This window comes from Phoenix dactylifera, chromosome 12 (genome assembly GCF_051530095.1).
Source record: "Phoenix dactylifera cultivar Ajwa chromosome 12, Ajwa_hap1_PhDact_Kaust_v1.1, whole genome shotgun sequence".
Classification (NCBI taxonomy): Eukaryota; Viridiplantae; Streptophyta; class Magnoliopsida; order Arecales; family Arecaceae; genus Phoenix; species Phoenix dactylifera.
In genome coordinates this window covers 27704871-27719331 of record NC_143201.1, presented here as the reverse complement: position 1 = coordinate 27719331, position 14461 = coordinate 27704871, and the positions used below count along the sequence as shown (strand labels likewise).

The 14461-nt window shown below is 38.2% G+C and overlaps 2 protein-coding genes across 3 annotated transcripts; both read right to left on the bottom strand.

Moving 5' to 3' along the window:
- Positions 1-2639: 2639 nt before the first annotated feature.
- On the bottom strand, positions 2640-7148 carry LOC103710248 (serine/threonine/tyrosine-protein kinase HT1-like). Of its 2 annotated transcripts, none has more exons than XM_039130364.3 (4): positions 6882-7148; positions 5227-6567; positions 3717-4172; positions 2640-3113 (listed from the first exon to the last, which is right to left on the bottom strand). In XM_039130364.3, the coding sequence occupies exons 2-4, from the start codon at positions 6238-6240 to the stop codon at positions 2841-2843; spliced, it is 1743 nt and encodes a 580-aa protein (XP_038986292.1). In that variant the 5' UTR covers positions 6241-6567; positions 6882-7148; the 3' UTR covers positions 2640-2840. The 2 variants fall into 2 exon arrangements, with proteins under 2 accessions (XP_038986292.1, XP_038986291.1); XM_039130363.3 differs by having other exon boundaries at positions 5227-6450; positions 6882-7110.
- Positions 7149-12221: 5073 nt separating this feature from the next.
- On the bottom strand, positions 12222-14345 carry LOC103710247 (non-classical arabinogalactan protein 31-like). Its single transcript, XM_026805882.4, has 2 exons — positions 13417-14345; positions 12222-12739 (listed from the first exon to the last, which is right to left on the bottom strand). The coding sequence occupies exons 1-2, from the start codon at positions 13673-13675 to the stop codon at positions 12420-12422; spliced, it is 579 nt and encodes a 192-aa protein (XP_026661683.2). The 5' UTR covers positions 13676-14345; the 3' UTR covers positions 12222-12419.
- Between the last annotated feature and the right edge of the window lie 116 nt (positions 14346-14461).

The window sequence follows — 14461 nt, the reverse complement described above, 5'->3', positions numbered from 1 at the left end:
GCCACCCTACGAGTCTCCCGAATGAAGGGATGACCATCTCCAAATCGATCCGCCCCTCGGAGCCAATTGATAACCATAGATGAGTCTCCCTCAAGGCAAACCCGCTCCACACTAAGTACTTGCCACGCATAGGATATATCCTCCCAAGCAGCCTGCAACTCTGCCCCGACCACTGTGAGTCCTAGCGTGCGCCGCCCTCCTGCCGCAATCAACCTACCAAAGTGGTCCCTAATCACAAATGGCTAGCCACCATCAACCTTGGCACGTTTTCGCTGGATCCATAAAGTAAGAAGCATCTAGCCTTATTACCTCTCCTAGTCACCATCCGAGCTTTCAGACCCCTCTTAAACAAGGGTCTGAATTGAAACAATGTCTGGTAAAAGCTCTTCATAGATTCCATATATGTTCCACTGACAAAAGAACCAAAAAAAAAAGAAAAAGAAAGAGAGAGAGACCATCTGAAAGATCATCTCATGCAACAAACTTGACCTACTATGGCATAAAATTCTCTCCGATTTCTTTCGCCGCATGATTCGCTCCTTTGCTTCCACTACATTCCATTTCTATGAATGCTGCTGTGCATAGTTTTAAATAATGGTGCTGTAACTAACTGTTATAGCGCTATTATAATAGTTTCAGACACCTCCTATTATATTACTAAATTTAGTAATATAAAAAATATAGCAGTCATTTTTTTATTATTATTATAACAGACCGTAATAATTTAAATACCAGGCCTTGTTTTTACTTGTACTCTCTCTTAAATAAAAAATATTTTTTTCCAAATTCAATCTTAACTGCAAATTATGATTCTAGTACGGTTTAAAAAAATATTATTATTTTAAAGTGAGAAAAAATGATACCATAATTTTTTTCATTATTGTCCAATATTTTTGTTATAATGTTTGTTATTTTAATATTACATATCTAAATTGTTGGAGATAAATAATGACTATTTTGACTGTTATTGTAACAACCCAGGACCTCAACCAAAATGGCTAGTCGGAGGGTATTATTTGGGTTCCTTAATCCTGTATAAATATTCAAGATCTATCCAGCAAATAACCGATGTGGGACTAAACACACGCTCGCACAAATCCTCACATACTCCTCCCGTTTAAGCCCTGATGTTCTTGTCAGGCTAAAGATTCAAATCTATTTAATCTAATCACAAACACCACGATTGACCCGTGGTCAGCCCTAATGGATCCGTGGGCCGGATCCGCTCTAATACCATTTGTAACAATTCAGTACCTCATCCAAAATAGTTAGCTAGAAATTATTATTTGGGTTTCTTAATCCTGTATAAGTACTCAAGATTTACCCAGCGAATAACCGATGTAGGACTAAACACACGTTCGCACGGATCCTCACAGTTATAATGACAAATGATTGTTTTAATAGAAATCTGCTATAAAAGGATAAGGTATTATTTAAAACCTTGCTGCCAAATGGACGAACTCCAAGAAGAGCAACCAAGAATTGTGAGGATCAAGAACCTTTCAAGTGGCCTGTTCCATTAGGGAGGAGGGAGAATGCAGCGGACTCAAATCAGAAGCAGCCTAATATTGGTCCAAGTATAAAGCATCAAATACCATATCTACCCATATATACAATATTATTATTATTATTATTATCGTTATTGTTGCTTGTTGTTACTACTACTACTAATTATTATTATTATTATTACTGCTACTACTATCATTAAGTTTACCTTATTAATAACTACTTTCTGCTCTCTGCGCTCTCAGTGTCAGGTGAGCCCTCCTTTTTGCTAAAGGGTGAGCCCTCCTCTCCACCCTCCCCTCTCTCTCTTTTCTCTCTCTCCCCACCTCCCTCTTCCTCACATTTCCTTCCCCTCTCCAGCCTCCCCTCCACATCCTCTCTCTCCCTCTCTCTCTCTCTCTCTCTCTCTTCCCCACTCCCCCATCTCCTCTTAAATGCTACAACTCTATTTATTTAGATACATATTCTGTAGTAAACTTCATCAACATTACTTTATGCTTTTATTCACTGTTTTCAGTTTATTCTTATATATACTCAATTATTGTAGTTCATTTGTCCCTTTTATATTCATTATTTTTCATATTTAGAGACATTTTTATTTTTATTTTTATTAACAAAATTTGTACTTTTATGATTTTATTTTTAAGTCTAACTTTTACTTTATATTATTTTAATTTATTAATATCTTGTTATATTATTTGCTAATTGATCCATTCTTTTTGCTAATACATATAACCTTTTGATTTATTTTGACTATCATATTAATTACTTAATATTTTTTATTTATTTAACTCGCTTTCCTATTTTGAATTCTTCATATTGTTGATTTTTGTTATTCTTTGGTTTAGATACATTTGTACCAATTTATACTTTTCTATAATTTTTTAAATTTTATTTCTATTTGAATGTTTATTTTATTATTCTATTTATTTTACTATACTTTAAATATTTATTTCTTCAAGTGATCCATTTTTTCATTCTTTTATATGTCTTCTTATTTCATTTTATTTTTTATTCTATGTCATAGATTTTTAGTTTCATGTTGACTAATTTATGTTCTTTAATCCGTTTCTATATTTGATTTATATTTTAATTTATTTTTGATTACCAAGGCCAAATAATAAAATACAATATATATCTAATAACATCTTATTTTGACTGCTATTATTTCTCTTAAATGAGCGCTGCATGCACCAGATTGCTAGTAGCCACAAAGAAGGGGGGGGGGGGGGGGGAGGGGGGAATCAATCCATGGTCCTTATTTCCCAGATGAGGCTCTAGAAATGAACATAATTACAAAGGGAGCTAACAAAAATTAGGAGGGAAAGTACTTGTTACAATAATTTGGGAGCCAGTTGCCCTGAGCCATCAGCATCCGAAGGTTTTAACTTCTGAATCCAATGAAGAAGCCTCTTCTTGTGATCCTGGCAGGTCAGGTTCGGAACCAGGCCCAGCATGCCATCTCGAGCGAGAGCAGATTCAAACTCTTCCAACACCTTCACAATCTGCCAAAACTCAGGTCTCTTGCCTGGATGCAATGCCCAGCATTGCTCGATCACGGCTCGCAAGGCCGCCGGGCAGTCAGGAGGAATGATAGGTCTCAAGTTCTGAAAAAATCCATACTTCTGGCATTAGAAAAACCAAAAGGAAGGTAAACAGAGTCGCAAGAAACTAAATAAACATAGCAGAACATCAACATAAACATCTAATACAAGTTCCACTTCACTGTGTAGCACACTGAACTTACTAACGAGAAACAGCCAAAAAATACTAGTTCCAGTTAATAATAATCTGATAGGAGACTTCGCAGTTGTAGTTGTTTCATGTTATGATCACCGCTACGCTACTTTTAGACTGCTCAAAGCTTCCTATGTACAAATCTTGATATGAGTAACTAAAAATCTTGGTGCTCACATGAAAAGTGTCACAAAATGTATTCAAAAGATCTATTAAAACATTATACCATGCAGCATATATATGTGTGTGTGTGTGTGATTCTTTCTCCGCAACACGCTCAGTAGATGACAGCAGGCCTTTGAAACACGTGAAAGATTCATGTCAAATATTGATGCATCAATAAATTACAGTAATCAATAAAGATGCTTGAAGGCAATATATGCAAAATGCTATGTATGTATGTATAAGAAAAAGGTTAAAGAACTGAAAGATATAAAGAGACAAGGAGCATCCACCATAACTGAAGAGCATACCTTATCGACCACGGCAAAAGCAGCCTGGATGGGTGTCATATCCTCATATGGGATTCTTCCTGTTAACATCTCCCATAATACTAGTCCAAAGCTGTAAACATCTACCTTCGGTCCATAATGCTTGTGTTTGATCATCTCAGGTGCCATCCAACGAAATGTTCCAGGGTCCTCAGCTAACATATCACAATATGCTTCCTCACAGGCTATTCCAAAATCAGCAATTTTTACACACATATCTTCATCAAAAAGAATGTTCTCAGGTTTCAAGTCTCGGTGAATAACTCCCTGTGAGTGAATGTATTCCATTCCTCGAGCAATATCAAGGGCAATTGCAATAAGTTTCTGCAGAGGAAGGGATTTGTGTTCGAGCTTGTGTAAAAATGCCCTGAGGGATCCTCCAGAAAGATATTCAGTAATTACACAAAAGACTGGTGGTTTCTTACATGCTGCTGCCAGCTGCACCAGACCAGAGATAATCATGAGGGTGGCAGAAAGGAGCATCACCATACAAGATTGCACGAGACAGTAGAAATTCAAGTAATACATAGAGTCAGACAAGATTGTGAAGTACCGCATAAGCGTTGATATAACAAATCAATAGAGAGAAGACCCGTAGTCATCCCAAACTTAGCTATAGTAGTTTATGAAGGTGGTGGCCCTACCTAACATGCACATTATAAATACTATATGAAATGTTTCCATATGCAACCACCCATGGTCCCACCTTCCTTTTCCCCTAGTTTGCCACATTATGGCGGATGCCTTGAGCATTAAAAGTTTGCGAAGCTGTTCCACAAAACTTTGTATAAAATGGCTTTTGTTATCCATTTTATGACTGCGCCACTGTTTCACCAAAAGACCGAGACAAACCACCCCCTTTTTTACAACTCCGCTAAATCCAGAGTTATATTCATATTTTTATCAGAAGAATTTTCAAGTAAATAGTATATCCACAGACACCCATCTTGCCAAGGAAATGGCATATATACTAATTTCATTTTAAAATTCAGGATTTAGATTTTAAAGAACATATAAAAATTTCCCAACCTCACTTTTTTATGTTAGTCCATTAGGAACTTCTGACAAGCTCGAAACAGCATGCATAAAACCACCGATGAAGTCCAACTGAGATAGAAATAGCAAATAACACTCCACACATAATTTGCAAATTATCAAGAGCATAGAGTATTGCTAGTATTTTGACCAAAAATCATTAGAGCACAAACATAGCACTCATTGGGAGCTCATTAGTTGATTATGTCGACTATATAAGGCCACCTCAGCAAGATGTATATTTTTCTCCCTTTCACGTATATAAGTTTGGAGATCATTATACTTCTGCAAACATATACAGCTACATACAGGCAAACTAACTAGTTATGTATTCATCAATTGTCATCAGAAGAGGAAAGCACCGAAAGCATATTAGATCATGCTGACAAAATATATATAATGGAAACAAAGAGCAGAGTCATGACCAATACACAAAAGACAGATATCTGGCAACTACCTGAATTACGTTTCGGTGATGGAGATGAGACAGAAAGGTGACTTCTCTAGTGAACTGCTTCTCCAGTCGGGTAGCCATCACTCCATTTTCATCTTCAACAGGTTGCCTAATAATTTTCACAGCAACAGGTTGATCCTTGTAAATGCCATGATATAACCGACTATGAGCTCCCGAAGCAAATCTAAGCCCAACGTACAACTGGGAAAGATCAACCGTCCACTGATCCGTGGTCTCCACAGCATTAACCCTCCCTCCACCATGGTCAAAATATCTTGCCCATGGAGTCTCCTTCTTATTCTTGCGCTTTTCCAAGGCTTTCATAGAAGACAAGTGTTCGAGCGGACTCAAGGGAGGTGATTTGGATTTGAGCGCATTATGATCACGGGCTTCCCTAGAGAACAATTTGCCCAAGACACTATTGTCTGATCCCCTCCTGCTAGGTGGTGGCGTTGAGAACCTCTCCCTGCTAGCCCTACCTGCTTTAAAGGCGTCAGAAAGGATGGTAGCTGGAAGTGGAGACAAAGATCTCCGCTTAGGTCTGAATTCCTGTTCCTTTTGATTTGATAATGGGCCTGATTTATGAGAAACAGAATCGAAGGGAAACCTCGCCGGAGAATTCGAACTTTTTGTCTTCAGTTTAGGATCTTGATTAGAGGAACTAGAAGACGGTGAACTCAAACTCTTCTGTTTTGATTTAGAATCTATATCAGGGTGAAAAGAAAAGCTAGAATCTTTTAAACTAGACCTCTGCGACCTCACACCGCTATTGCCCTCAGGTTGCAACGACAAAGGAAATGATGGCATGCTAGAAGAAAACCGGATCGAGCCCTTCTGATTCAGCCCCATGTCTCGATTTGCCGTTGAAGAAATATCTAAGCTCTTTATCTTCAATTCCAAATCCCGATCAGCCCGGCTGGAGAGCGGAATCGCCGGCAAACGAGAAGAATCCATCCGGTAGCAGACGGTGTGGGAGAACTTCGCCCTCCTCACCCAAGAGGAGCTCTCCTCCTCCATTATACCCCCGAAATCCGAGCCAAAACCAATTAAATTCCCTCCGCAGAGCCTCGAACGCAAGAAGCCCTCATTCAAAGAAGCTGAGGAGAGAAGAACCCAGATCCCACGTCAAGAAGGGCTTTGGAACCCAGTTCCGTCCACGTCAACCCCTTCAGGAGCCAATCCAAGGCGCCCAATCCAATCAAACCCCTCAAAAAAGAGAACTCCTCCCTACAATGGCCTCCACCAGATGAATCCATAATCAAACAAAAAAAAAAAACAAAAAAAATAGAGCCCCACTCGCAGAGGAAGAAGAAATCCCCACCTCTGATAGCCCTTTCACGAATCCTATAATAATTATATAAAAAGGGGTGGAAAAACCACCCAAGAAGCAAAATTTATTAGAAAAGGCGACACCAAGAGTCCCATTGGACGCAAACATGCAAACTCACCACCATTATTACCCCTAGTGACGAAGAAATCACATCAAATCCTTCTTTTCTCGAAAAATTTAAAGAAACGTCAAAGATTTCAAAAAAGAAGACACTTTTTTTCCGGCATCCAATCACGGAAAAAAAAAAAAAACCTGATCCTAGGCTTCAAAAAATCCGAAAAGACAACGGAGCTCTAAATGGAAAAGAAAGAGATAACGCGAAGCGTACATGGAAGGAGCCAGGCATCTGGAGACTCGTACGGTACCCCTTCTCCCCCCTCGAAGACAGAATCTATCTATCTTCGTCGCGAAGGGTGGGAGAAGGAGGGGTTTGGTACGGAATCCGTCCGTTTCCCTCTCCTTCTCCTTCTCCTTCTCCTTCTCCTGGCCGTTCTCTCGTTCGTTTCTCTCTCGTGATCTCGTTTGGAAGTATTCGAGGACGTATCCAATACGGGAACAAACAGGAGTTGGAACCGGTATTATTATGATAACCACCATTCGATATTGCTTGTGCGGACGTTTGAAGCGTTTGTGGGGTCCACCGTTGAGGAGGAGTTGGAAAGTCAAAGGAAAATTCGACGTTAAGAATAATAGAATGGATGTCGCCATCTAGAATGCGGTGGCGGATTCATCTGGTGGGTGGACTATATTTTGGCTCTTTTTTTAATATAAAAACTTAAAAATTATTCATTTCAGTTGTTATGAGGTGCATATAATAAAAATATAACATCTATTAGGTAAATAATTTTTAAGATAAAATTATCTAATAATTTTTTTTAGGAAATTCCATACATCAGTATTTTGGGAAAACTAAGAAGATTCAAGTATGTTTATCTACTGTACTGCATAGATTGATGCAATATTAATTTAGAATGGTAAATAAAATTTTAAATGAAAGATTTTGGAAAATTTTAAAAAAATCTACCATCTATTCAATGAAAAATTCTTAAGATAAAGCCATTTATTAATCCACATATGGGTGTTTCAAGAGCATTGAGGAGATCCAAATGCCTTCATCTTGTTAGGTGCATGGATTGAAGAGGTATTTATTGAAAGTGATAAATAGACCTTTAATGGAGAGAGTTTTAAAAAATTTAAAAGCTTTCCATCTTCGATAAAAAAATATTTAAGAAAAAAGCCATCTATTAATCCACATATGAGTATTTCAGGAAAATTAAGAAGCTTCAAATAACTTCATCTTCTATGCCACATAGATTGAAGACATATCCATTTAGAATGATAAACAGAACTTCAATCAAAAACTTCTAATTTTTTTTAAAAACATGCCATTTTATACTACTTATTATTTGAATATAAAAGGTGGTTTTTTCAGCAGAGATTGCATGTATCATGGCCAAGCATACATAACGAATATCGCCGAGTGTACATAGTAAATGTCATCAATTCAGCAACAAATCATTAAGATAAAGCTATCTATTAATCTTTTAATAAAAAATCCATATGTGAGTGTTTCAGAAAATTAAGAAACTTTAAATATCTTTATCTTCTATATTGCATAGATTGAAAAGATATCTATTTAGAATGATAATAGAACTTTAGTTAAAAGACTTCTAAAAACTTTTAAAGCTTGCAAAAAAAAATTTAAGAAAAAGCCATTTATTAATCCATATATGCATGTTTCAAGAAAATTAAGAAGATTCAACTAGCTTCAAAATCTATCTTCTCAAAAATTTTATTTTTTTAGAATATTTCTAAATTTTTGTTTTTTCTAAAAAATTTCTATTAGTCATATTTTTTAAGGATACCTAGTCCTATTTGAACTAGGAGAGGAGTTTAACCTAAATTGTGAAAGAGGGGACCTCGCTAATATTATAAATAGCGGGCCATATCCTCAGTTTAGGAGGTGTGAGAATCAATGAAAGAAAAGTGAACCTAAGCTATACATTTACAATTCTTTTATCTTCTTCTAGTTTTCTTTTGAGATATTCAAATTGAGCATGTTGAAGAAAGTTTTCTCTCTCTCCGATTAGATCAAGTTGGTATTAGAGATGGCCTCCATTCATGGTCCAGATGCGTAAGCCATACAAGCAATCAAGAGAAAGGCTATCCATGTTTCAAATACATCGAAAGGCAAATATGAGTATGGCTACTGGTTCTTCCTCCATGGATGATGAGACAAAAGGACGTCTCATACAACTAGAGGATAAGATGTTTCAACTCATCGAGATCATCTCTAGATTGGCAGTACCTTCAGCATAAGCACTAGCAGCTCCTGTTGCGAAGCTGTCTCCTATGGCTCGAGATAAAGATCCACCATCCAATGAGGAGGATAAAAATGAAAAACCTACCGGTACAAAAATTCTCTTTCTTCAACCATTTAAAGTAGGGGCTCAAATCAAAATCCCTATATATGACGAGATTGTTGATGCAAAGAAGCTATATAACTAGCTAGATCAGTTAGAGACATACTTTACTATCTATAGACACTCTAGTGTCCAGAAGGTAGCATTTGCCCGTCTCAAGCTTTTTAGCCATACTCTTATCTGGTGGAATTCATACATGAGGAACAACAACATTTCAAATCTGACATGGAACAAATTCAAGAGCTTAATCAAGAAGTAGTTCTATCCAATCGGCCACAAGGAGGATCGGTGGACCAAGTGGCAATACCTATGGCAGAAGTATGATCAGTCTGTCCAGGACTACACCAACGAGTTCCACATGCAAGCAATCTCTCTTGAAATCTATATTAACAATCGTATAGTTTTTATGAAATACGTTGGAAGCCACCATGAGAGTATTCGAAAAAAGTTGAAACTCTTCAAAGTTGAAGACATCAGCGGAGCCAGCATAAAGGCCATGGGGATTAAGGAGAAGAATCGTCCTAGAAAAGATAAAAAAAAGGTGAGAAATATAAGAAAGGCGTAGAAGCATGAGGATTCCAAAAGGAAGGAAAAGACGATTCTCAATGCGATAGAAGTTGAGGAGCTGCCCGAGGTTGAGTAAGCAAACTTCAAATTGAGCCTGATGGCGAGAAAACTCGAGATAGCAACTAAAGCAGATCTAGAGAAACTCTTCCACCTGAAGATCCAGATGAAACAGAGCATTATGGAGGCTATTGTAGATCCTAGAAGCCAGAAGAACCTCATCTCTCAAAATATGGTTTAGAAGCTAGGATTGCATACTAAGCCTCATCCACGTCCCTACCGTCTTGGTTGGATTCAGAAGGACGTCGAATTGAAGATCACCAAGCAGTGTTCCTTCAAATTCGTCATATCTAAAAGGTATAGTGATGAGGTAACTTGAAAAGTAGTTCTTTTAGATATTTATCGGATTTTCTTATGATTCCGTACATTTGGGATCGAGATATCTACTGGCGTCTGAAGAAGTATCATCTCATAAAAGACAGGAAGGAGTTCACAATCAATACCTCCAAAACACAAGGTAACGTTGACCTTGCAACTATTGTCCGGGTAAAGCGATTTGTTAATGCATGCAACAAGTTTGTGATGATGGTACGAGAACCCCATACTACTCATGAGAGGCTAAGCTCTTGTTTCTTACTTTCATTGACCGATCTACCGAGATCAATATCGAAGAGTCATCGTAGTCATCATCGACAAGGAATGACAGCAAGGAACGTCTCTACCATAAAGTCCAGATGTAGGAGTAGAGCAAGTGGTTCGCTAAAACTCGAGAGCAAAAAAGTGGCAGGCCAGAAACCATCTTCGAACAAAGCCAAAAGTTCAATCGCGAGATGAGGAAGCAGGCGTTTTCCTATCTTCAGTTCTAATTTAGTGGGAGCTAAATCCCTTAAACAGAGGAAGCTCTAATCCACAAATCCGATAAGAATTTTTAGTCTAATCTCGTAGGAATAGCGAAACATGCTTTTAAGGTTATTTTAATCATTTTTGAAATTTTTCTGATGTAATATTTGGATCCTATTTAAGGTTAAAGGTTTGACTAACATTCTATTAAATTACGGGTTTAAATGTTAGGATAAAATAAACCTCGAGATCTATTTGGAAAATCTAGCAAGATAGAGCTGGATTTTTTATAGGAATCAAATCTAGTAGTATCTTCAGCCTGTTTTCTTCTAAAGGTCCCTTTTAGTTTTAACCTAAATTTCATCTATGGATCTGTTAGGCTGTAGAATTAAGAAAATAATAAAAACAAATCTGTGGATGTTTTTTTTTTGCTCACAGAATTTGAGGTGGGGAGAAGTTGAGTTGATAGCACTGGGGAGGATAAGTGACCATTTTACAAACTATCGGATATAAATATAATTTACCAGTAGGGGAGGAAGGGGGCGGGCAGCATCGTGAGTTAGGCCGGTGGAATCTATTCTATGGCTCGGGCGCAACGGACTGTCGGCAGTAACGTAATTTAGGCCAGTGGAATCTATTCTATGGCTCGGTGTTTGAAACCCGGTGTGAACACAACAGTGCTTGGAACTTTATAGATCACATGATGGACGTTTGACGCGGTACAGACTTCATGGGTCAACGCATTGGGGGGGTAGCAGGGCCCAAGTCGTTGACAAATTGGCCTTGTTTACCGGGCAAACAGGCATGGTAGGGATTCTCAGTAAGCGTTTGTTGTCCATTACGTTACAAATATTTGTATACGAACAAGTCATCAACTTGTAACATGTTATTTCTTCTTGATAAGGTAATTAAAATTTAGAATAAATTACAAAAAATTTTATGAGATTAGAAATAAATTATAAATTTTTTGTATGAGGTAAACAATTTTACTAAGCCGTTAATTCATCTAGGTGTAAGTATAAATTTTATAGATAATTAAATATAAATATAATAAATATAAATCTCAAAAACAATTTGTAATTTATCCTAAAACTTAAATGTTTGCGTCAGATCAGCACTCAGTTCATCCCATACTTATAAATTTTTGCTTGCCTTAGCTCAAGATTTGTGTCCCAAGGAGTCTTATCTTAATCTGACTCCATGAATTTAGTTTTTTCTAAAAGTTAATATTTTCCTTTTTTCCTCCCTCCCTTCTTAGTGCTAATCCTCAATAACAAAGTAAAAAATCATGGTCTAGATCAGTACCCAAGCACATGGAACTTAAACATCCAATCATGCATGACTACTTAAGAGCTGACCATGATTCCCTGTATTGTGAGACTTATTTACTAGTTTAGTGTTAAATAAACTGATCTAGGAAAACAGAAAATACTCTAAGACAATGGTTAAGTGTACATAAAAAATTCCTCAGATCCAGTAATACCACCTTGGCAACTTAATATATTGAGCCACCCTAATATATTACATCATTTCCTTTGAGCTAAATTATTGCTTTCACTCTACTTGATTGGACTTTTTCTCTGCACGAGATGGATGCACTTCGGTATTACGCTTTAAGAGGTGGCAATCTAAAGCTAAGTTCTCCGAATCCATTTCGAAGAAGGCATGTATGTATTTTTGTTACCATACCCTCTAATAAAATTCTCTTGGCCAGCCTAGCTATTTTTTTTGAGGTCTATGACTTAATAGTTTATAAAATAAGTATATATAAACCTACTTTAACAAAACTTAATTTTTTTTGGTCTTATTTGTATTTAAATCATGCTTATTCCAGATTAATCTTCCTTGAAAATTTAAGATATGATTATTAATATATAATAGATTAAAAAAAAATACACAATATCTTTTCAGTCAAGCAATCCAACCTTAGTTTCCCTCACTTCAGGCAAAAAAAAAAACCAAGAGAGCTTTGACCTCAATACAACCAATGATCTCAACTGCATATATTGAGTCCCTCTGAATATCCAAAACGAGATGCCTCAAGGCAAATGCGGACATAGGGTGGTCTTGGCAGGGGAAAACTCGAAATATCCGGCAGCGAAGAGGGCCGATTGGTCGGGGCCAACCTTTGTAATCCTCTCAAACCTCAAATAAGCCCCTGTTACTCCTCCACTGAGGTTGCTGGGCCGGTTGCACGATGCCAAGGGCGATGACATCAGGAACACCTTGCACTTGTGGGAGCCAAACGTTGTCACCTTCCTCATTGGTGCCTGGATTAGGAAGTAGCCATCAGCATTTGTCGTTCCATTTAACCTTAATTCATGCCTGCTGTTATTGCACCGCAGCTCTGCGACTGCACCTGCAAATTCATGTTACAAACCTTTCCTATATATAAGTTTAACAGAATCAACATATTGATCTAATAATTTTATCATCTGCTGATGAAATTATGATAATGAAGATATGTAAATGTTCTGAATGTTTATCAGCTTTCTTTTCCTGATATAAGTTGTTCTTTCTGGTAGGTGCTATATACATTTTTGATCCACAGATTTCCCCTGTATAGCCCACAAGAAGGTAAAATCATGATAAAATATTGAGAATGTTCGTGCAAATGAAAGCCACAACACATCTGTTATTATGCTGTGAACCAAGCTTTTGTCAAAAATAAGCCTTTTTGAGCTTGGGGTGGGCCTGGATTGTTTATTGCATGTAGTCATCAAGCCAAAGAAAATATAAAAAAGAAAAGTCCACTACAAATTATAATGCAAGAGAAATTATAACTTCTTCCAGCTCTGAATTTGTCTGAAGTTTATCATGAGCTTTGGATCACATATGTACATTATCAGTCTCTTTGAAACCCTATCACAAAAGATCTAAGAGCACATACTTACTGTACGCCCCAGAAATGCATCAGAAAAGCTCATGGGCATTTAACCAAAGTAAAACCTCTGAATCATGAAAACTAGAATCAACGGTGTTGTCAGTTTCCCTGGTAGCACACAAGAAAGTGGAGGCATGAGAAAGAGATCAGACCAGGAAGCGGTGATGCATCAAGGAGCCTGTCATAGTTGCGGAGCTTGCAAGACCGGCAATAGATCACCCCTTCAACGACCATGGGAAGCCTCAATGGTGGAAGGTGGAAGGGTGGCTTAATAAAGAGAGGAGGTGTCGGTGGTGGTTCCCTGACCAACCTCTTTGCCTCCTCTTCTACTTCATTAACACCATCGGCCGATGAGGAGATCAGAAAGAGCAGAAATACAAGCTGAACCACTCGGCCCCTCGCCTGAACCATTCTCTCTAGTCTCTTCACTCTTCAGCGAACGAACACGGAACACTCTTATAGTGGGAGAGAGAGAGAGAAAGAGAGATCGTTCTCCAAAAAATAAGAGAGAGATCTCCCATTGGAAATGGGTCGTCCCTCGCCACGACCCTCGGCGGTTTGGGCTGACCAAGCGGCAAGAGAAAGTCGGTGGGTTTAAGAGACCAGGGTACAAAATATAGATAATATGGCGGTAGTCCATTGGATTTGGGGTTAATAATTTGCCTGCGTGGGGAGGAGAGACGCACGTGAGTACCCGGAGGTGACGCCGGAAGGCCGGCTTTGTAGCTGATTGGGCGGCAGATCACCTGCTCGGTCCTCAACAGCAAGTCTCCTGCGAGCGAGTCTCCAAACTTTTAAGCCCGCAGGTCCTTGGGCGCATTTAACTGCTCCTGGATCTAGTGCATCAACCCCATTTAAACTTCCCCGAGAAATATTTTGAAGCTGCCAGTTCCTTGTAGTTCTGTTGCCCCCGAGGTTGACCCCGCAGCAGTAAACCACCTTGACGACCGAAATGTCCAGAAGCAGGCATATATTCTAGTTCTTATGCTCCAGTTCGCCTATGCTACCCCGTATGCATGAAAAACGAAGTAAAATAACAAAGATTTAAGTGTAAAGATTGAATGCAGTCACATATCTCCATTCATCTCATCTATATGCCGCAAATTGCAGATTGAAGAACACCTATAGAGAGAAGACCGGGCCGCTGATCCCCATCCATTACTTGGATGTCACCTGTTGTATGCACCATTCGGAAAA

Excerpts from the sequence above, each read along its gene's own strand:
- LOC103710248 (XM_039130364.3), bottom strand. The coding sequence starts at position 6,240 with ATGGAGGAGGAGAGCTCCTCTTGGGTGAGGAGGGCGAAGTTCTCCCAC. Across the intron at positions 4,173-5,226 it reads ATCACCGAAACGTAATTCAG|CTGGCAGCAGCATGTAAGAA; the intron begins GTAGTTGCCAGA and ends GGTCTGGTGCAG. Across the intron at positions 3,114-3,716 it reads CTTTTGCCGTGGTCGATAAG|AACTTGAGACCTATCATTCC; the intron begins GTATGCTCTTCA and ends GGATTTTTTCAG.
- LOC103710247 (XM_026805882.4), bottom strand. The coding sequence starts at position 13,675 with ATGGTTCAGGCGAGGGGCCGAGTGGTTCAGCTTGTATTTCTGCTCTTT. Across the intron at positions 12,740-13,416 it reads TGATGCATCACCGCTTCCTG|GTGCAGTCGCAGAGCTGCGG; the intron begins GTCTGATCTCTT and ends ATGAATTTGCAG.